This window comes from Molothrus ater, chromosome 5, assembly GCF_012460135.2.
Source record: "Molothrus ater isolate BHLD 08-10-18 breed brown headed cowbird chromosome 5, BPBGC_Mater_1.1, whole genome shotgun sequence".
In the NCBI taxonomy this organism is placed as follows: Eukaryota; Metazoa; Chordata; class Aves; order Passeriformes; family Icteridae; genus Molothrus; species Molothrus ater.
In genome coordinates, this window is record NC_050482.2 from 29,668,586 (window position 1) to 29,691,658 (window position 23,073).

Sequence of the window (23,073 nt, forward strand, 5' to 3'; positions counted from 1 at the left end):
GGTGGCTGATTACTGGAACAGGATTATTTTGCCCGTACAATGTGAAAGATGTGAAAGAACACATATTTAATGACTCTTGAAGGTGGATGTTCTGATGACTGTTGTGCTGGTTGAATGACTAAAATGTATTGTAGTCTAATTATCTTGGACTGTCCTGAAACTGTGATGCTAAGACCCTGAAGGAACAGGAGAAGAAGCATTCTGTGCAGTGGCATCTCTTACCCTTCTTGCATTTCAGGGCTTTTCCAGTGGAGACTTCTCCCTGTTGAGGAGTTCAGAGTTCATGGCAGAACAAGTGGCTCCCCTGAAGCAGAGCACTAATAACAAATAACTGCAGTTGCCTGGGTTTGGAGGGAACACCTGCTGCCTGGGAGAAGGCTTAGCACAGCTCTCTAATCCATGCTTGTTTGTTTTGTGAGCAGATTCACTGTGGCTCTGACTATCCTCAGGGACTTCATCTTACTATTTATTTTTTGTTTGTTTGTTTTTGGAAATGTGCTGTACTTTCCTGGGTTAATGAGGTTCCACTGCCAGTGGAACTCTAGAGAAAGCAGCATTAAAATGAAGTACTTGTAGAAAGCTTTCTGCAAATGCTCAAGCAGTTCAGCTGTAAGCATTCTGACAGTTATTAATTGCACAATCACAATCATAGCAGCACTTACAAGCTGATGAAGAAATAATTCACAGAAACTATAAGGAGGCTCCTCAACACTGTCTGCTCTTAATCTTGCTGTATTTTTCTCTCCCAGAATTAAAGGAGCTAGTTAGAACTTTTAATCATTTTTTATTCCATGTTGCATGTACATACAGATAGAAGTATTATTTCACACTAAATTAGGGTATGACAACAATATTTAAAATGCCAGTTCTGTAAAGCTAGGAGCTGCTAGTATTTCTTGTCATGTTAAGTTTTACTCTGCATTTCTGTGTATTCTTGCTTATTCAAGAGATATCTGTACAATGTGGGTGACCGAATATGAAATAGGTCTGATGACACAAAGCCACATGAGCAGCTGGAAATACAAGTCTTTGTACACTGGAGTTTAAGTCATAGTTCTCAGGGACAGGGTGATGTCCCTTACCCTTCCTGTCAGACAACAGCAGTACTGGCATTTGGGATGACATTTTATACTTTTAATTCTTTCATAGAATGTCTTATTTGCTATTGTAAAAATGATTGGGTCAAGGCAACTGTTGATGCTGCAGATGATCTCTGTGACTTTGTAAATGGCACTTAATGTGCCTATGTTCCCACAGGGTGGTTGACAATTAATTCTGTAAATTAGTATCACCATCATCATGACATGGTAAGGTATGAAAGAAACAGCAAACACAACCATAGCAGCTGAAATCAGTAAGAGAGGCCTAACAAATCTGTTCCTTCTTTGCTGGCGTTTACTGAATTGCAGCAACGCTTTGAGAGTCAACATATAGCACGTAAAGATGACTGTGGCTGGAATTAGGAATCTCAGTATAATTTTGGAGACTGTGAATGGCACGGCAAATTGTAAAGGTTCTTCAGTGATATCCGGGTGATCCGTGATGCTGTGCTGTCTTCTAGATGCAACTGTGTAGTAAATCTCAGGCCCCGATGCAATCACTATGAAGATCCAAACCCCGATGGTGCAAAACACAGCCTTTTCTTTGTCCCACCATGTCAATGAGCTGATGGGATGAACAGCACCTATGTATCTGTCAAAACTGATGAGTGTCAGGAAATACACACTTCCATAGATATTAATACTAAAAAATAGTCCTATGATCTGATAAAACTCTTGACTGAAATAGATAGCAAACTTCTGGATATTATAATATACTGAAAAAGGTGCCACGAGAGTCCAAGTAAAGTCACACAGTGCCAAATTAAAGAGAAATATGGTATTGGTAGTCCATGTCTTCATGCAGTAAACATAGTGTCGTAGTGCAAGCATATTGCCTAGAAATCCTGTTAATAAAGTGAAAAGGCAAACCAGAATCAGCAAATAACAGTACCACTCCAGCTTAGGATTTCTGTTGCAAATGAAAATAATGCATGTACCATTCATCATCTGTCCACGGGGTATGCCTGAAGGGAAAAGAGAGACCAACAGCCTTTAAAATAAAAACAGAGTTGGATACATTGCATTTAAAATTCAAAAATTATAAGTTAAATTCAGTGTTTGAACTGGCAAAAGAATTCAGAACACAGTATAATGTACAAACTCTCTCCTCTATCTGAAAGAAATGTAAACTTCAAGTAGGTAACACAGCTTACTCTACAACACCCACACAAGCAGATCTTCATGAACTTATATGGGAAGCTTTATGTACTTTCCTCTTTGCTATTTACTGTAGTGTACGATGGATGTGAGAAAAAAAGTGTGCACTCTCAAGTGAGAGCAGTGTCCCTTGCCACTAATCTATCTTTGGAAAAAGCAGAGGAGGTGACAGAAGGACAGTAATTGCCCGTGCTCATTCCATCATTGCTTTGATTGCCTTGAGCATCCATATGGGGCCTAGGGGCAAGCTTCATGTGGGCAGCTGTGCACTGAGCTGCGACTGAGATCACAAAACAGCACCAAAACAAATGAGGATAGAATTCTGCTTTTAGTGAAGGCCACAGAAACTTTTCAGTCTAAAGTGCTAGACAAAGTGCTTTTTTTGACCTTTTTCTTTGATTTTCTTCTGTAAATATTTGTCCCGGGATTAAAAGATTGTGCTTTGGTAGGGTTAGAGAATATTCTTTTCATCTAAAGTTATGGCCTACTTTGTATCAATTCCCACTATGGAATATGTAGAATATAGATCTGCAATGTATTTTTCAAAGCAAGTTTTTACTGCTTATTAAGTCTTATGCTTAATTCTAATGGTTTTTTTTTCTCCTAATAAAGCCAAAGGCTAGAATATTCTGTCAGAATGAGCTGTCACCAATTGTAGTTTGTTATGGTTCTAGAAAATTTCCAAATGATGCCAAACTGTGAGGTCTGTCCAAGTAGAAGCTTTTTATGAGGATCATCCAAACAGCAATTTATAGATCAGAGTCCACTCCAGTGCTTGCTAGGATGACAGAATAAAATTTTCATCAGTACAGGCCACACTTTGAGTGGAAGAAAGGACCTTTTCAGAATGTTATTGATAAATTGAAAATTTTGAAACATCTTCAACCATTGAGTTGGCAATAGTGGATTTTTTTCCTAAGGTAATGTTTTCCTTTCATGTCAAGCTTAATACATTAAGACTTTTCCAAAGGTATGTTCACATACATGGGTCAAACAATAACAAACAGAAGAAGCAGTGAAGACCTGCTAAATAAAGACTGCATTATTGTGCTTTGCAAGTTTATGGTCCACTCAGCTACCTGACAAAAATATGTTTTAGACTGTACTCAACACAATTAGGAAGGAAAGTGGTTTTTCTAGAAGCTCAGCAACAAAGGCAGTCAAATGACTTTCCAGGAAATGATGGAGATAGAAAACCATCTGTTCTACTCACAGTGTATTTCACAGGTGGGGACTGTTTGTTCTATAAATGTATTTTTTAAAGTATTGAAGCAGTGGACTTTAACCTACGGTAGCTATACTTTCCCTGCTCCCTAGCCTTTGTGAATATAAAAAATTACACAAACTGTGTAATTGTTTTCTTGTGACATTTATAAGATATCCCTGTAAATTCTTTAAAATGTGAAAGATAGTTAAGTAACGTTTTCTCATGATATGTTCAATTAAAAGTAGTTTGAATAGGTATAGGAAATTTATATTTTCCTAAATCCTCTTGGCTAGAGTTTGTGTGTTCTTGGAATTAAATGGTGTTCCCTACCTCTCTGCCTTCCTTTTCAGTACTTACAAATGGCAGTATAAGTAAGTCCTAAACTGGCTACAGACAGTATGGCCATAGCTGCACCAGGGAATTGTAATGCCAGGTTCCCAATCTTATTGAGCCTCTGGCCAAGGGCTATGGGTAAGTCTAAATGGAGGGAGGCAAACAGCTGTGCCACCTGCTCTGCTTTGCTCCAAGTCGGCCATATAAAGTCTGGATGTGCAGCCTTGTAACTGTGTTAGGGCTGTCACAGACTTGAACAAAGCAAAACCCCCTATCTCCTTCATCACCTTCAGTTTGCTGGGCTGCACTCAGGGCTGAGCTGTGTGAAGCTGGTTTTGTAGCTGCAGGGGATGGAGCTGCCCAGCTGTGTAAGGTGCATTTGGAGCTCAGAGAGTAATTAGAAAATATGTCTGTTTGTGTAGGTATTTCCCCCATGTCTACCTTGGGATTCTTGTTTGAATTTTCTAAAATATTTCTGCTGTCTCCTGTTAATTCTTTGTATTGTAGTAGAGCTTAGAGACCATAAATAAGCCTTGGTTCTTGAAGCTGTGCTTTGCAACTGAAGTGAGTGACTTTGAGGGTGGACAAAGAGGAACAGGTGGAGAGATAAAAAGAACCTTTCCTGAGATAACTTAATAAGCAAGAGGAAACACAAGGGATTTGACCCCCAGCTTGCTGCTATTCCAGGATCTCCTGGTCTTCCATCAGAAGAATTTAAAGCCTATACAATCACAGATGCAGTCTGACTGCATGCAGGAAGACAGGCAGCATGCCCTGCTCTATGCTGAAGCCATTGGAGCTATCCTGATGTCCAGAAGATATGTGCTGTAATAATTTTCAGAAGTGACATTTTTTTATATCAGACAATAGCTAGTTTTCTGTCTTCTGTCTTAGCACCAACAGCATAACTAAAGCTACAGGATATGACTAGATTGTCTTCACAGTTTGAATCCCAAATTTTGCATCTGTATTTTAAGAAAACTTTCTGAACATTACAGCATTCATCGCTAAGTCCATGTTTTCTTAAGCAAAGCCAGCCAACACACATACACATATTGTTTGGGGCAGAATGAGCAACAGCACCATGGCATTATAGTGTGCATGTGTTGTTAGTACTGGCTAAAATCAGACTTGCCGGACTTTGATGAAAGTAGAATTGATTTTCAAGGTTAAAAAATACTTCCCAGTTATTGAGGTTAATTTTTCAGTTGAACAGTTTCAGTCATAGGTGAAGATGACCCGGAGCACTAAGTAGGCAGAAAGAGCAATACCTTGATGGTGCACCCAGAATTAAAGGAATACATCTCATTCAGTGAAGAGCTGGGTGTTAGAATATTACAAATATGCCCAGGAAATGCTTGAAGTTTATGGTTTCCATCACTCATAATTAAGACAACAAAGCATGCTAAATGCATGGGTAAGAACTTACTGTTTCTCTTGTTTCTGCTTCTGCAGTTTAATGAGTGCAACCATCTTATGGGCTGTGGATCTAAAGATACTGGAAAAAACTTTAGTTTTTTAAAAAGTGACCTGTTTGACTCAATTTTTTGTATCTGCCTATTGAGTTGTCTTTTCTCTTGGACTGGAAAAAAAGATAGTGGTTGGTTACTGCCTGGTTTGTTGCAGGACCCTAAATGCTGACATCTCTGCTACCCTGTGTTCCCCTAGTACTGTTGATGTGCTCTCCAAAGCCTTGGAGCAGATAAAAAGACCTGTTTACAGTAATAAATTACATTTTGAGGAAACTTCTGGTGGAGCTAGGAAACATTATGATATGACAATCTGGATTTTTGTATATAGTTAATTCACAGTTTATCACTGGTGGTCATTCATATGTCATTTAACTTACATTTGCAAAGGTCCATTAGGCTTAACACATTTATTTGGGGTTTTTTCTGTGTATAATTTTTTATGTGTAAATATATCCTAATAACCATGTTCTTCTCTGTCATACCTGTCAGAGTTTATTTTACATTTTTAACAAGTTCAAATAAGCAACAAATTTTCCCTGAAGTAAAAAAAAACCCAAAAAACAAAAATCAAAAAAGAAAGCTGAGTCAAATGCTTATTTTGTGTATTATTATTCCTTATCTACTCTCTTTTCCCTTTGCTACTTTTTGTTTGCTATTCTTTATGGTAAAAGCCCTAATTTTACATGAACTGTTTTATTTTTCTGGAATTACTCTGAGAATTTTGTAGGGCTGTATTGAATTGTACTTTAATCTAGTACAAGTCTATTCCAGTTACTAGATAGGTTTTCCGAATTTCTGACCATTCACACCCCATAATATTTCTGTTGTGTGTAACCTTTTAGCTCATTTTATAAAAACAAAGCATTACACAGACTCTAGTTTTTGTTATAAAAATAATAAGCATTATTTGCAATTTTTAGTTTAACAACTTACCTGTTAGGCAATCATCTGATCACCTATTTTTATTTCAACTGAATTGATGTGAAAGGATGTATAAAACAATGTGAGCATTATGTGGATCATTTAACATCTTTTAGTTTAAGTGCTTTTAGCATGTTATACTTACTGGTACGGTGGGAGCAATAAGTAACAGCTGCGACATTTGTATGCAGTTAGGTAGGAAGATTGTGCTAATATTCAATTCCTTTCATTTTTACATATCAGTGTTGTGATTAAAGTACTATTTCTTTCATTAAAAAATTATGTTGATGAACCCTGCTTGAGAGTTAATGAAGTCTCATATGGCAAACACAAGCTACAGTAGAAGGAAAGTTAAAGTGGAAGAATTTGCCTACTGAAGACAGTATTTATGAAAATATTATTTTAAGAATATGATATTTATACATATTAGTAGGTATTAATCAGTGTGTAATAACTAAATAGGAAAAAACGTTGCTTTGGAGGGTACAGGTGCAATGAATATTTATTAAATCTTTCCTCTTACCTGGTTTAGAAAAGTTGGAGTTATCTGTTTTACAGAAGTCTAGATTCCAGGCTGTGTTCTTTCTCTCCATTAATCTGGACCTCCTGAAATCACAACTCTATTTTGTGGGTACTGCTTATTATCCAAGGTGTTGGTAGTATTCCATATGCAATGGCAGCTGTTCAGAGAGCAGGATTCAAACTGCAAGGGAAATATCTTTTATCATTAAGCCCCTCCTCTCAGTAAGTCAGGATAATATGCCATTGCCATAGCAGCCTCAGCTTGCTCTTTAGGGAAGGACAGACTTATGGGACACCCTCAATCTAGCCAGGCCTGGGGCTGTCATGGTTTCCAGCAGTGAAAACGTAGAAGAGTACAGGGGCTTGGGGCATGTATATGTGTGTTTGCACTGTATGTGTGTGCACTTTCCCTTTCTTCACCTTTCTTCACTCACAGAAACCTTGTTGCTACCCTACTACTGGACTGCTCTGTGGACCTGTGTTGCTCTTGTCCCATTGTAGCCTTCATTCACCCCCCCTCTATGGACCTGTCACTTCTCTTGCCTCATGGTTTCCACATCATTCCAAAGTCTCAGCTTTTTCAAAGAACTCTCATCCTCCAGCTGCTTAATCCAGAGTTCACATCCTACCTCTTCAGCCCATAGCCCATGTCTGCTCCAGATCCTCAAGTCTTCTTCCTCCAAACCTGCCTCTCCATCTTCAGTAGCAAATACCAGTCCTGGAATCTTCCTGTCTGTCTGAATGAGCATTTCAAACTTTTTGTTATTTTCTCCCACTTTATAGCTTCCATCTGTATCCAGCCCTAATCAATGCTAAATGTGGACTTAGTAGTTCAACAACCAGCTGAGAAAAATTGCCTCCATCCCAGACCATTTTACATCTCAGTCTGCTATATCACTTCTCCAGACACTTCCTGTCCAGCTCCTCATATGACTTCTGTTCTCCCTGTTTTCCCATCTCCTAGCACTAGACTGTTCTGTCTCCTTGGTAGATGCTGTCCTTCACTTTGCTGCTTGAATTATCCCTTGTCTTCCTTTAGCCCCTCTTGGCTTCTCCTGTGGCACTCTCAGCCTTGCAAAGTCAAATTCCCATCTCTTGTGCTGGTGAGGTTTTCAATACTCTAAACAATTGTCTAACAGTAAGAGATGACAGAGAAGGAAAGCTAGCCCAGGAAAAATATGTTTGCAGCAAAAATATAATAAAAGTTTCCCCTAACACCAGTGGCAAGAGTAAGCAGAGCTTCTTTTCCAGTGGCAAGACACATCAGTATTCTTTGAAAAAAGGTATTCTTTGCAGAATAAAGTATAATACAATATCATATGATTAAAGTGATTAAGTCTAAGGAAAACATTCAGTACAAGATTCTACACAGACTCATAATTTGATTACCAAATTAAATTAGGGAAGTAAATAATATTTGTCAGTGGACATACCTCAAATAATTCACTGTCTTAGACATGAAAAGCTGTCTTGGACACAAAAAATAAAATCATGTATGAATCAGTAACTTTTTTAAGCACTTGAAATGCATTGTTGTGGCCTGTGGTCTTTCTCATCATCTCTTAAAAATACTGATATTAACAAGTTATTGTTGCATTTTTCCCTCCTTTGGATTGCAAGTAATTTGTGATTTTGTAGCAATATCTGTTCATGTTGAACTACAGAAGGGTACTTCATCTGCATGATGCTAAGTACATCCTCCTCACACACTGTGGAATAATGTGCTATAGGAAGAAATACAGTTTAGTAGTTTATTTTGGTTTTACTGTGATGTAGACATGTATTTACTGACTGACTAAAATACACCTTCTCATAATTTTTGTACCACAGGTCAATTGCTCCGTCTGAAAATGTTTCGAGAGGACCATGGGTCTTGGATGACGATGTTCTTCAGTACCATCCTCTTCCTCTTCATATTTTCTCACATTTATAACCTGTTCCTCATTATGGCAGGGAATATGAGGTAGGTTCCAGGGTTTATTTTTGTCTCTTTTGCTCTAGAATATACTTTACTGTAAACTTTTTTATTCCTCTGCTTTCTGAATTTAGGTGGAATAGTAATTTAATTGGTTAATTAGCCCAGAGGATTAAAGTATTAGTTATAAAAATTGAATCCTAGACTAATGTTAGCAACTGTTAAATCATAGTAATAATGAATATTATGCCTTTAAAAAAATAAATTAAATTGTAGCTAAACAAATTTGATTTGAATTAGGGCTGAGTGGTTTACAAGATTAACCATTACCATTCTGCCTGGGGAGGAAGTTTAGAGTTAAAAGTAGTTGAAATATCTAAATTTGAGGAAGCTCATGGATATTAAATGGGTAGTATAGTTCTGTTTTGGTTATGTACAATAATATTTGCTGATCCAATTTGTTTAGAATATTCTTAATTTTTTTCCCCATAAGGTGCTCTGACAGAGCAAAATTGTGTTTGGCTGAGACATGAACAGCCATCTATTATATATGAATTATTTTAAATGGACCTCTTTATATTAATTTTCTGTCTTAAGGCCTGCTCTCTCCTATTACGTCAACACTTTCATGTGTTAATTTTCCTGAGAAAATCTATATTTGTACATATCTAATATGTACAAAATTAGTTCATCGGAAAAAAAACCCCACGCAATGTTGTTTATGAAAAGCAAGATAGCATCTAAAGACTTCCCAGCAAGGAATAAGAAATCCAAATAAATTATGAGTTGAACAACAGTGCAAGTAATTAAATTCCTTGTTCCTAGCAGAATATCAGAGCCATACCAACAGACTGATGATGAGTAATGGGCTGTGGTGTGGTGTGTTACAGATCTTAAGCATGTCAACAAAAATGTGCAGTGTTCAAAGTGCTGTAAAAAATGTGACATAAAGTAAAAGGTGAGTAGGAGGCAGACTGCCTGTCACTGAATGAGCATAAGCACAGACCAGCTGGGATGATCATGAGATTGTGACATGGAGACTGAATGTATTGGTTTGAGGAAGGCAAGTAAAGCAGCAGACTCATCGACTGTTTTATGAAACAATCACAGTAATGACGTGGTAAATATGAATGCTCAATAACAGGTGGGCTAATTAGGAGGAGGAGGTGGGGAGCATTGCAGGTTTCTGGCTTCCCTATTTACATAGTTATACTATTATTGGTATCATGTTAAGATTTATATTTGATCTTTCTAATGTTCCATAAACTAAAACCAGCTAGCTGTTAGACAAAGCATTAAGAACCTTGAAAGCCTGACTCATGTCTGGAAATCAGATTTCATTTGTCCGTCCTCGTTCCTGCTTCCCGTCTCTGCTACAAGCTTCCATTAGCTGCTCTGAAGAGATTGGGTGGCCATCAGCATCCACATCCATGGAAACAGGCACAGCCTAGTACTAAAATAGCTGTGTCAGACAATGTGCCCTCTTGCTTTCTGTGGGGTGAAGCCTCTCCTTTCCTGGAGCTTATACCCCAGCTCTGGATGTGTTGGGATTCTTTTGGAAGGTTCACCATAATGTCCTCATGGAATTGCATGGCTCTTTCCAAAGTGGGCTGAGGGCTCATTACAGACAGGTTGGCTCTCCATTCCAGCAAGAAAGCATATGGAGCAAACAGTTTTAGTCTCAAACAACAGAACTTAAATCATCAGTAAAACAGAGCTCTTGGATCAGTCCTCTCAAAGCTGGGCTAGAACAATGCGTAGTACATTTGAAAAGTGGGTTTCTACAACAAATGTCATCAAACCCAACTGCTCCATATTGCCCTAATGAAGCGTTTCAAGGAGTGCATTTTTTTTTTCCTGAGTAAATGTAATCCTTATGAAAGTTATTTGCTTCATGGTTTGTACTTCTGTGCAAAAGAACAGCTCTGTCTATATCTTTTACCACAGTGCCTTGCTAAAATGATTGTCACCAGAGAGCCTGGTTTCCAGGATGAAGGTCAGAGTTTGCCTGCATGAAGGTTATGGTGTTTGTGCAGAGAAACTGACCTTTGAGCCTGTGGGCTCCTAGGAAACACAGGCATGCCAGATTACACATCGTTCAATACAAGGGCTATGAAAGCCTTCCTGTCTACAAGACTAAGTGAAAAATGTTCTTTTTTTCTGCCTTTTTTTTTTTCTTTTCTCCTTGCAATGTCTCTGGATCACCTTTCTCTGGGTTCTGGCACCAGAGGGATTCTGACAAGTTTCTTTGTGTCAGATGTTTGGTCTCATCAATGAAAATCCCTTTCTGGCACACAAGTAGGAAAGTCATACATCCTGCATTATGCCAGCATGGACGACTACAGCAAAAGCCCTTTTGAGGGCTCAAGAAACCTGAAAGCTCTGTCATATAACCATAGCTAAAAAAGGTACATTTTACAGTTGCCAAAATTTGGGGATTTTTTAAAAGTACTTTTTAAAGACATTTCACATGTGTCTTAGTGCAGCAAACCTAAAATAGTGTGAGTATATCCCTTAACAAAATGTAGCATGAGGGACTTGAATTTTCAGGGAAGAGCACAAGCTGAATATTGTGTTCAGTTCTGGGCCCCTCACTACAAGACAGACATTGAGGTGCCAGAGCATGGCCAGAGAAGGGCAATGAGGCTGGGAAAGGAGTCATAAGAGAAGTGGCTCAGGGTTTGTGTATTCTGTAATAAAGGAGACTTAGGGGAGACCCTGTCACCATCTACAATGACCTGAAAGGAAGCTGTAGTGAGGTGGGGTCCATCTCTCCTCCCAGGCATCTACTGACAGGATGAGACGGAATGGCCTCAAATTGTGCCAGGGTGGTGTGTGTTGGATATTGGAAAAAAAAAAAAATACTTCACAGAAAGGGTCGTAGAGCATTGGAACAGACTGTCCAGGGAAGTGGTGGAATCACAGTCTCTGGAAGTGTTCAAAAGAGGTGTGGCTCTTGGGGATATGTTTTAGTGGTAAATACACTGGTTCTCAGTAGACAGCTGGATTTGATGGCCATGGAGGTCTTTTCCAGTGCTAACAGTTCTATAATTATGTGAACGAGTTGCTGGTATTTGAATTACATTGTACAGCTGTCTGCTGGGTGAAAGCATGACGATTTGAAATAAAAATCTTGTGACCAATTGGAATGTGTCTTTTCAAATTTAAAGTCACTGTTTTTTTTGTTTTTTTTTTCTGTGATGTTTCCTTTTAGGTACTTCATACTGTAGGACATTTCACAGTGTAGGGCACTAATCCACTGATCACTAGTGTAACGTCACTGGTCTTGTAGTCAGAACTGAATATCTGGTGACCATATCTGTTATCAAAATACTACTGAATACTTTTTTAAAAAGTGAGGGACTGGGGTGTACATTTATTATCTTAGGTCATTTAGATTCTTAAAAGTAAGCAGTGATTTTGAGCTGTGTAACAGATGAGCAACATGGCTTATTTATTAAAGGCTGTATTTGAGACATGAATGAAAGGATGAAACTTTTATTTTTCTGTATCAAAAAGTGTCTTGCGGCAAGGCCACGTGGTGGCAGCAAAGGGCACAGTTTAAGACGCTAAATCCCCTGAAAGTATAAGGGGATCCTCACTATCAAACTGTTTTCTGGGTTTTTCTGTGCCACAAGCAAATTCAGAGCCCTTTATTTATTGTTTCTTTCCTTAAAGGAATTTCAGGCCTGGAAATGTCCAGGGACTGTCCCATATTTTTGTCATTTCTGTGTGACTTTTGTACCCTTGGCATACTGAGGTATTCCAAGCCTGTACCTACTCATATTGAAGCTTTCCCAACCATATTGCTTTAAGTAGAGAATATACCACCAAAAGGAAACCCATTTTCTTCTTTGGGAGCCTGCATCAGTAAATAATGCTTTGATGTTTAACATTACAGCACAGTGATGTCCTTTTCATATGACATCCAAAAATCAAATTTATGACTGCTTCTGTCACAAATGTCAGCTGTCTTGTCCTAGATGAAGAGATTTTCAGTTGTCCAAAGGATGTTCTGGTGCATCATTATTCAACACTGCAAAGTGTCATTGAAATAACAGACACAAACCCATTTTCTCTTTAGCTGCAAATTGTCACATCACTGCAGCAATGATACAAATTGTTGGGGTTGTCTTCTTTGAGTGTGGCATGTGTCAGGAGAAGGTTTGGTGTGAATTTGTTACCTGTGCTGTCAAAAGGTTTTGGTTATTCTTATTAAGCACTAGGAAAGAGCGCGTATTTTTTGATGTAGTTTTATCTTCTCTTACTGCTCATTTCCTTTGCAGAAAAAGTGTGGAATTTCAATACATTTTACATTACTTGCAGAAATTCCTTAGGAATAGCAATGCAACTTTAATTAATTTTAGTTAGAGTGATTTAGTGGATTTGGACCCAATTACAATCTGCATCTGACAAATGCCTGTACAGAGGGCTTGCATTTTGTTTGTCAGGCTGAAACAAGGAAACATTGGTATATTTAAAGGCCACAGTAATAGCTTTCTATTAAATACTTTACCCTTATCCAAATTAGTTACTGCTTCTTTTCCTTATTCCCCAAGATACAGATTATTGTGTCCCTGGAAATGTGTATTTATTCAAAGCTTAAAAGCTACATGTTGTTCAGGATTCTGTGCTTAAGTTTGATTGCTCATTAGAGTCAAGGATTAGTCATCATTAGCATAATTTTACAACAAGGTTTAGGGACAACAAAGATTTGGTCTGTTTTCCTAACCATGGTTACTATTCTACAGAACTCTGAGGCACACAGTGGATCTATATTAGGCCTCCAGTATACTTTCATAGCAGTGTCTACTTGGCCATATGTTTTGTGGGCTTTATTTTGATGTGTCCTCTGTGTATATTTGGTGTAGCTGTGTATTTGTACTGTAGTCATGCTCAATATTTGGCAAAGATTATAGTGTTGTACTGTGAGCTTCAGTAAGTTCAAGCTTTTGTGAACTGCTGGAAGGAAAGGGTCCAAATCTGTAAGGCTTCTGTGCTGTTCTCAGACATTAATCCTTTGGGGCCATCATTCTTTCTCAAAATGTGAGAGGAAAACAGGAACACTCTTAGAATATTTGTAGCTTCTAAAGAGCAAAATCTGTGACAGGTTTACATTATGGAAAAGTATATAGAGGCAGAAAGTTTCTTATTTCCTATTGTATTATGGTTATACAAATTATGGATGTAAAATATTGCTCTAAGAATGCAGTCTGTAAGAGGTTTACAAATTAGCCTTTTTATTGCAGGTTGTCCTCCCAGCTGGCATCCTAAGGCACAGGTGTCTAGTGAGATCACAGCAGCAATAGATACTGTATTTTCCAAGGCACTGTGATTGGAAAGTGTCTTGAGACAGGATTAGTACTTGAAAATCAAAGTAATTTAAAATTCCAAGCTAGTTCATGGTGTTTCAACCTTTATAGCTAAACTTACTCCCAGAAAAACTTACTTACTGGTCAAAAAGTACCTCTCCATGTTGCCATACTGCTTCTGTCTTCTGTGAAGTAGACTTCATCAAACTTTTCCTTCTTCTAAGCCAGGAAATGGCAAAGAATAGAAAATGCTTAATTTATGTGTAATTACAAGATGATAATTCTGAAAACCTAAACCTTTTAATGACCAAGAAACTCATTCCCCAAACCACACTCTCTGCAGAGAAAGGGCAAGAGAGGTCTTGCCCATCCCAAAACATTTGGCATAGAATCATCATAGATCCCAGGGAGGATGGTATCCCAGGACACCAAAGAGCTCTCTTGTCCACAGAACTATCCCAGGACTGCCTGCTGGTTGTTGGTATCAAAGGCTGCCAAAACTCCTGTGGCATAATTGTCTCTCTCATAAGGCAGGTCAGTCAGGGTGAGAGCAATGTTAATCACTTGGATAGAATGACTGAATAAGATTTTGTGGAGAACACCAAATAGTGAGAAAAAAAATCAAAGTCAAATTATTTTCCTGTAAACTCTTTAGAAAGCTTACAGGCAAAGGCCAAACCACAGAATCTCAAGTGACACATACCAGTTTTGGAAGGAGTTCTTTGTCAAGATACAGGCAGAAGACACAGCTTGGCAGTAAAGTACTTGTCATGTGGCTGATTGAATTAGTCTAAGGTACTTGTAGGTGTTTAGGTAAGAATTATGGTTGTAGCACTGTTGTAAACCCCCTTCGTCTAAGAGCTTTTTTCCTATTGCTCAAAATCAATGACTCTGGTTCAAGAAGGTTGTCACTGATAAGAGAAGCCAGAGGGAAGAACTGCAAGTGCTGAGCACAGCCAGACCTATTAGCTATGAGCAGCAAACACAGAGGATGCTGGAGGCTGTGGTGGGAAAAGCATGGGAGAGACAAAGGCATGTCCAGCACCAGAGGGATCTTGGTCAAACCCTAGACAGAGGGAGAAGCAGACCTGTGTGGAGGGATAGAATGTAAGAAAATAAAGATAGTGCAGAAGGTAGTCTCAACCCTGAGGAGTTGCAGCTGCACTAATCACCAAAGAGTAGGAACAGGCCTGCCCTTAACAGGCCACAGTGTGTCCAATAAGGATGAGTGCTACAAAAGAGGGAGTTAGCTGGGTGAGGAGAGAGATGGAGTTTGTTGTCTGTGCTGTGAGGAGATGCCTGTGAGAAATCACTGAGAAGATATGGAATGTTTGCAATAAGATGGCAACAGCTCTGTGGCTGTGTCCTAGCTGTCCTGTGGTGTTGCCATGATGAGATTGATGTGCCTGTGGGAATGTCTTAGGGCTTTATAGACTCCTTCCCCTTTCCTCTTTTCAAATAAATTTCCTTTCCAGTGCAAGGAATAAATGACTAGGTAAATTGATCACAGCACAATGTTATTAAGCCTTATGCAAAAGTTAATTGATGGCACTATTACAGATTTTCTTATTTCATACTCCTCTGTATTGACTTGACATGTAGACATTGAGAGTGTTTTCTCTTAACCACGCTAACCTTGCTGCTGTGGCATTGTCCAGTAGGATTATGTGCAAATGCTCTGCTCCAGCAGCTGTCTTGCCATTTCAGGAGCTATAGCATTGCTGCTGTGTTCAGTTCTTGTTTTCTTTGCCCATGACGCGTGTGAGTTGAGTTCCCTGAAGACTGTAAAGTACTTTTCTCTAGCCCAGATTATTGAGTTCCAAAGAGAAGGCCAGTCTGTGGAACAAGTTAGTGGCTTGCCCTGTGTTTGCAGCTTGTGAACTGAGGCCACATGTCTGTGGGTAATATCTCTGTGTAGAAGGTCCAAAGACACCTCCTGAGGCCTGTTAGGGAATAGTCCTTTTGGAATGGTCTGAGTAAAGCATAGTTTCTTCTTTTCTAGGATATCATGTTTTTAGGTCATCTCACCTTGAGCTAGAAAATCTGTAAAGCTGCAATCTGCACTTTTAAGAGGTTTTTACTTTGCCAGGGAAACCTAAAGTTGAGGTTTATCTTCTGAGAGACCTACTGCCAATTTCCTTTAGCTGAGGAGCTGGTGCATTACTGTACTGCTTGCTTTTAGCTTACAGGAGGACATTGAGATAAACAGTGTTTCAAAAATAGAAATTTAATAGTGAAAACTTCCATTAAAATCAGTTTTTTAAGAAGAGAAGTCTTCTTGACACTTTTTATCCTTTTTAGTTTTGGCTGAAAACCCTGAAGATACCAAGCACCTGGAATAGAAAATTCTGTAGCCCAGCTGCCACCCTAGTGAGCCATTTGCTTGCTCTAGGTACTGCTGCTGTGTTCTCCTTTTTTCATCAGAGCAGAGCTGGGGAGAAGAGCCCCCTGTCCCCAGCATGCCTGCCAGCAGCGAGGTGGGGGTGGCAGCAGATGGGGAGCAGCCTGCTTCCCAGCCCTCTTGGGCTGATGGAGGGCAGGCTGCAGCTGGCATGGAGGCTGCTGAACATGAAAGCCATGGCAGGGAAGGGAAAGAATTGGAAAGTGCAGGAAGAAATTTTGCAGGCGTTTGGTGTCCCCTGGCAGCAGCAGCACTGATGGCATTCACCAGATTTGGCCCCTGTGGTGCTTTCAGCTCCCACAGGCAATGCAGGATGATGGGCTCTGCCCTTCTCACACTCCTGGGTGCATCAACTGCCTTGTGTTTGCAGGTGACTGCTTGTGTGAATTAAATTGAGCATTTGAGGTAATTCTTGCTAGATTATGCCCCTAATGCCATAAGCTAACCTGCTCTTGCTAGAGAGGGCAATTTGAAGTATCTGGTTTTTTTCACTGTTTAGTAGTACAGGGGATAATGGAAGAAGATAGAAAAACCATTTTGCTTTCTGAGAAAATATGACTTGGGCTTTTTAAAAACATTTAAGATTGCAGTCCCTCCCAAAAGTACATGCATCTGTATGATGCATTTTATTGTCATCTTGAAAAATTACTGCACAGACATCTTTATATAAATGTCTGAATTTAGCAAGTGATAATGCGTGTCTCCCTGTTGCTTTCTGATGGTGAAACCATCAATCACCCTTAAAAAGACAACTGTAACAAAGATAAGTAGTCAATTTTAAAAATATTTATCTGCACTTTTCAGCAATTGCCTGTTTTCTAGGTCTTCTTAAAGAGAATCTCTAGCTGTGATATAAATAAAACAATCCTTTAGTGCTTAACCTGCATGGTTAATGCAGGTTGTTTTTAAAGCAGGGTATCACTTGTAGGTGACACCTCTTCATTAATATGTTCATACCTCTGCAAATCAGCAGACTAAGAAATGTGCTTGTACATAGGAAGTTATAAATGTTTGATGCCAATTAAAAATGGACTACTTTTTTTCCAAAACAGAAAATATGGTGGATTTTTAAATCAAAGTCTTCTGGATTTTTTTCACCCAGGCTTATGAATTTTGTTTGTGAAAGGGAAGCTACAAACAGTTTTTGAGTTCCTAGAAAACCCTCAGGTATATTCCAGTGAGAGAAAAACATTAAAAATTTCCAAGTGTTTTAATGTCCACAAATGACATGGACAGATTGGAAATAGTTACCAGATTGTAAAGGGCTCAAATCAAGGTGGTAGAGCAATACTGTATGTCATTCCTGCTACTTGCATTATTTTGTCTGAAATGTGACCTGGTTAATCTAAAATGAAAGTAGCAGTATTTTCACTATAGAATTGGACTTTTGAATCCTTAGTCTTTTCTTAGTAATACTCATAGTATGGAAAAACCTTCATACTAGGCTCCCAACAGGAAAAAACAGAGTAAATTTGAAGAGGGAGGAGAAATTTTCAAGATTTGATAAAGAAAATGAAAGCTACAAAAGTACTCAGGACTTTAAAGGCTTTTTTACTTTATTTTTTTCCAGTTGATTACTCAGATTGCTGTTTTTTTTCTCTCTATGGCTCTTTGTGCCAAATCTTGAGTTCTTTTGTCAGAATGTGCACTAGATGATCCAGGAATTTTTTGCTTGCTAGTAGCTGCAGCCCTCCACTTTCTTTTGCATGTTAACAAGAAATTGTGTCTTAGAATGTCTTCAGTGTTTTTCACAGCATTACACATTTTAAGCATTTAAGCAAACTCTATAGGTTTTGAAGTAAATGGTTTTATTTGCTGTGTAGTAACTACAAAGTTTTGAGGCAGGAATTACTCCTTCTTTTTTTTTTTTTTCCCAGAACTGCTTATTCTGTAGTTTCAGCACCTAAAGGAACTTCACATTCAAATAAGTAGCCAAAGCACCAGTTACAGCAAACTGAAGCAGATTTTTCAATAAAACATTGAATCCTTACTGGAAAAAAGTTAACAAGCAGTCTAAAATTCAAGAATTCAAAAATAAGTTTGAATAATGTACAGATTACTTATAAAGAAGCTCTTTAATTTAGCAAATTTTTTTGCCATCTGGTACCACCATAAGTAGTTATGTGCCAAAAGCTTTCTCTGTGTTATCATTTTTCAATTAAATTTACTGTTAGACCTTAAATTAGGGTGAAGGTTTCAGGATTATTAGACAAAATGCAGTTACATCCATTCTTGTCAATTCTGCAGTAATATTGTATGAAAGAAGGAAAGGATAGTACATTTTAGTATGTAAGTGTTTGTGAATTGGTACCTGAATACACAGATATATATATATCTATATGTAGAGTGAGAGGAATTGTGATATATTGCTGTTTCTGAAAAAAAATGAAAATATACTCTTTTAATTCTACAGGCATTTCTTTGCTTAAATTCATTACTAGCTGTAGTTATTTAAAGAATTTTTCTCCTTTTTTAAAGTATGTAAAACTTTTAATGCAATTCACTCTTTAAGGAATGAAAGAACTTAAAAATAGCTGAGTGCAAGAATTCTGAATTTGCATGCTGAACTGTACTCATATAGGCATACAAAAAAGTTAATGTAACTTAGGATACAAATGTTTTCCAATCCAAAATTCTTCATGTGATGATTTCTTACAGAAAATTTCTAAGTATAAGTTAGAAATGTTTTGCCAATTACCAACGTTCACCTAGGAAAACATAGGATAGGAATTTATTTTTAGAGACAATTTTGCTGTAGCAGAATCAGCATGACTGCAATGGAGAGCACTGCTGGTTGTAAAAATTATAATGAAACGTTGAAAATGACAGGTTAGAACCTATCTAAATGGAATCAACCTGTAAAATGAATTGTGATAATATGACTTTCAGTGACACATGCTCTGAAAAGTGAGTCAAGATGGACAATAGGTTCTGCTTCTTTCAGGTAGCCCATTGTAATACCTCAATTCTATCTAACTCATAATGGTAACTGAGAGCATAAACTGGTGCTAGGTAACAGCAGCATTTGACATGTGCAGTGCCACATTTAGTCCCACAGAGAAGAATAAATGAGAATAGACTCAAAAGAACTTTTCCTAGCCTTGAAATGCTTGTGAGGCTAAGAGAATATTCCTTTAGTACTCTGCTGTAGCAGGAGGTGATGCCTGGCTCTGTATGAAGTACAGTGAGGGACCTTGCAGAGAGCTTTTGTCTTTGTCCTAGAGGAGTGAAGGCTGGTCCTGTGTGCACTCCCTGGGTGACAGGTGAACCCTGGAGCAGTGTGACAGCAGAGGCAGAAACCTGCAGTTGTGACTGTGACACCAGCTATGAGTGACCTGTGTGTGCTGTGATTCCTGGGCTTAGTACTGAGGCTTGCAAGACTGGCTTGGGACTAAACAAAAACAACAAAAAAGAAAAGCCAGGTTAGAGACTTCTGAAACATATCACAAAAGCCTGAAATTTTCCAGCTGAAAATACTCTTAACCTCTGGTCATATGTAGCATCATGTAGCACTTGGGGGTCACAAAGATATTTTCTAGTCTTTTTCAGAATGGTTTTCTCACATTTACCTACTAGAAGTATTCCACACTGAAACGATTTCCATATATGCATACAATAACATGAAGAGAATTAGGGTAGGAAAAATGAAGAAAAAATCCCCCTGCCAGTACAGGGACACCAAAATTCTACAAGCTGGAGCATAACACCATCCCAAGCCATCCATCTATGATCAGTTCTCGTGGCTCAGAAACGCTGATCTTTTTAGATATTTCAGTTTTGGACTTTTTCAAGTAAGAACTGTCTACCTCCTCTACTCCTGTAGAGTAAATGGTCAGTTCTTATATTGGTAGGGTTGAGGAAAGCCTTGTTTTTAATTTATTGCTGAAAGCATCCTGTGTCCAGAAGACAGGGCTTACCCCAGGGTATTTCCACACAGTGGATAAGATCCAGAGTTCTCATAGTTTTGTTTTGCCTTATCTTGCAGCTCCATAAATGCAACATAAGCATTAAATGAGCAGAGTGCACACAGTGTCAGAGATATGTCTTGAATTTGGTAGTTCTGAGCATTGCAAAGAATTGAATGTTTTCATCTGGTATTACTAGTTCCAGTTGTTTTTCATTTAAAATGAGAACAGTAAGAAAATGGCTATTAAAAAAACTTGTTCGCCGCACAGTTATTCTCAGGATTTATACATTAATATTACAGTAGGCTGGAGAAGAAATTTGAAATGTTTTTAGGACCTCTGTGATGCTTAACCTAAGTGTTCCAATTTCACCCCTTCTCACCTTTCCTGGAAAAAGAAAGCCAAGGAAGGAACTTTGTTGTGTCAGACTTCAGGATTGCAGGGGGACTGGGAGCACACTGTTTAAGATGATTCATTGCAAAGTAGTTTAAATAGATCCTTATTTTGTGAAGGTCTGCAGTTTCCTGATGTTTTTTTGAAACAAAAATGACCGGTTAAAAATTTCCTGTATGTAAGTCTTCTTGTCCATTAAAGGTTAAGAAAGAAGCTGAGTGCATCTTTTTACAGAGGACAAAGTTGTGAAGGAGTATTTAAGACACTGAGTATATCAGGTTTTAGTTGAATCAGGTTTTAGTAGGATTTAAGAGGTCTGAAGAGGGCAAAGTGTGGTCTCAAGAGAACGAAGAGAATATCAAGTGTCCATCAGGGAGTTTTTCTGGAAGACACAGCCTTTGAAAAGTGACCCAGGTCCCTAAGCCAGCTGGATTAGAAAAATACATGATAAACTGCCTCTTACCTGTTTGCAGCTGACTGGTGTCATCTGAAAAGGGAGCCTGGCCTTCATTCTTTTATCTGCCAGCCCACCTTTCCAGGTGTGCCCAAATGTGCTGCTCTTTACTGATGCTTCAAATTCAAAACAAACAGCATGGATTGCACACAGAAGTAAAAAGCAGTGAAAGGTAGAAACCCATTCTTTCTGTTGAGGTTTTTTTGGTCCCAATGAAAATGTCTAATCAGTTTCTGTTTTCTTCAGATTGGTTTCCTGGTCTATAACTTTCAGGCTGGGAAATTCAATAAGAAAAATACATTTTGTTCATTGGGTGTTAAAGAAAGGCTTTTTTGGGAGTGGGGTGGGTGGGTCGTCATGATAAGGGAAATTGGGTAGATGGAGTACAGTTGGCAATACCTATACCTCTCTAACTAGTGGTTCATGCAGAGTTTGTTTCCATGAAAACTAAACTGAAATTGTAAAATAACAATTAAGACAGCTAGAGGGCACTGTGGCCAAACATTTGCAATCTGCTATTTAACAAGACCTGATTTATTTGCTAGATGTAAACTGTAAATTGAAATTACCAATAGCTTTAAAGTAACCCCTCATGTCTTTTTTCATATGTAGAATGCATCAAAATTACTGTAAAAATGCTCTTTGTCTTTCATGAGCTTTTGAATGAAGAGATAATATTCAGTTCTGTATATTTTTATTAAAGTCCCACAAAAGAGTATATTGACTATAAAGTATATGGTTTTTTACAGTACCATCTACACATTTTCACATGCTGAACTCTTCTATCCACTACTCACATTTGTCGAATTGATAAATAATTTTTAAGGAAGTTGGTATCCATATGTTATACTAAGACCATTATGTATGTGAATAAGTGACAGATGAGATATTGCTATACATGTCAAAAGTTGGTCCCAAAGGAGGAATTCCGTGCAGTACATAAAATATTGCTGTTTGAGTTTGTTTGGTCATTAGTCTGGATGTTTGGGAATCTAAGTGAAACTAATAATTTTCTGTAACCTACTCAGTTCCCTCACACAGAACTAGCAATATTTCAGCTGTGAGATGTATCTTTGGAAATCTTACCAAAGAAAGGTTCCAGACTTTGACTTACTGAGAATGGCAACTTCTGAACAGACAAGGCTGGATTTAGAGTCAGATTCTGTTGTATTGATTTCTTTGAGGAATGGTTAGCTCTCCTGTGACCTCATTTAAACCAGTAGAACAACCTACTGTGAATTGGTTCTCATGTGAGTAAAGTACACCAAGACTGTCCATAGCTGAACTGCTGTGAATTAGTCATTCAGGTGCCAGATAATCCACTCTAAATCACAAGGTAATTTCTGCTGCATAAGTGATACATGCGCAGCTAACGGAGAAAACACAGAATCTGTACAAAATATGTTTTTAAATGTGTACAGAAAAGTGTACTGATACACAAGGCTGTGATGAAATTTGTGATTCAGAGCACTAGCTTTTGCTTTCTGGATCAAAATGTTGAAAATCAAAGGATGTATAACATTATTTTCACAGTTCCAGAGTTCTTGGCTTAATACTTCATCAGGATGCAAAATGGGTATGTATAAGGTTCATTAATGCAAAGTTTACATCTGATATGTCTGGATGTTTTTATCTACATAAATCACATACCAGTTATTTGTTGTTATTTAATTGCACCATCTATTTGATGGAATCATTTATTAATCCTACCTAATTGGGTGTGTGCTGGTAACTATTATCAGTTGTGCAGTTCAGCTGGGATTAGTTTCATGCTGGGTGTTGCAGCTGCACCATGACTCAACTCCTCTCTTTTGTCTCTGTTTTGTTCAGGGAGATGACAGTGTAGGTAACAGCTGAGCCAGTTACTGGCCTTGGGTTTATTGGTGACTTGAATGCATGCTTGAGGCAAAGATAAAGTGATTTCTGTCCTAAGGGAGTAAGTTTTTTCCTTTTCAGGCTGCTTATGGTTGAGCCTGTTCC

General features: G+C 38.3%; 2 protein-coding genes across 4 annotated transcripts in view; one reads left to right on the top strand and one right to left on the bottom strand.

Moving 5' to 3' along the window:
- The window catches only part of TMEM117 (transmembrane protein 117), a 180,977-nt gene that overhangs the window by 18,020 nt on the left and 139,884 nt on the right, over positions 1–23,073 (top strand). For all 3 annotated transcript variants that reach the window (XM_036401269.2, XM_036401268.2, XM_036401267.2), the window contains exon 3: positions 8,544–8,676. In XM_036401269.2, coding sequence (XP_036257162.1) covers positions 8,544–8,676 — 133 coding nt within the window. The remainder of the gene's footprint in view (positions 1–8,543; positions 8,677–23,073) is intronic.
- On the bottom strand, positions 1,044–6,784 carry LOC118698165 (P2Y purinoceptor 1-like). Its single transcript, XM_036401270.1, has 2 exons — positions 6,715–6,784; positions 1,044–2,065 (listed from the first exon to the last, which is right to left on the bottom strand). Exons 1-2 carry the CDS (start codon positions 6,782–6,784, stop codon positions 1,044–1,046), a joined length of 1,092 nt encoding a protein of 363 aa, XP_036257163.1.

Excerpts from the sequence above, each read along its gene's own strand:
- LOC118698165 (XM_036401270.1), bottom strand. The coding sequence starts at position 6,784 with ATGGAGAGAAAGAACACAGCCTGGAATCTAGACTTCTGTAAAACAGAT. Across the intron at positions 2,066-6,714 it reads CTCCAACTTTTCTAAACCAG|GCATACCCCGTGGACAGATG; the intron begins GTAAGAGGAAAG and ends TTTTCCCTTCAG.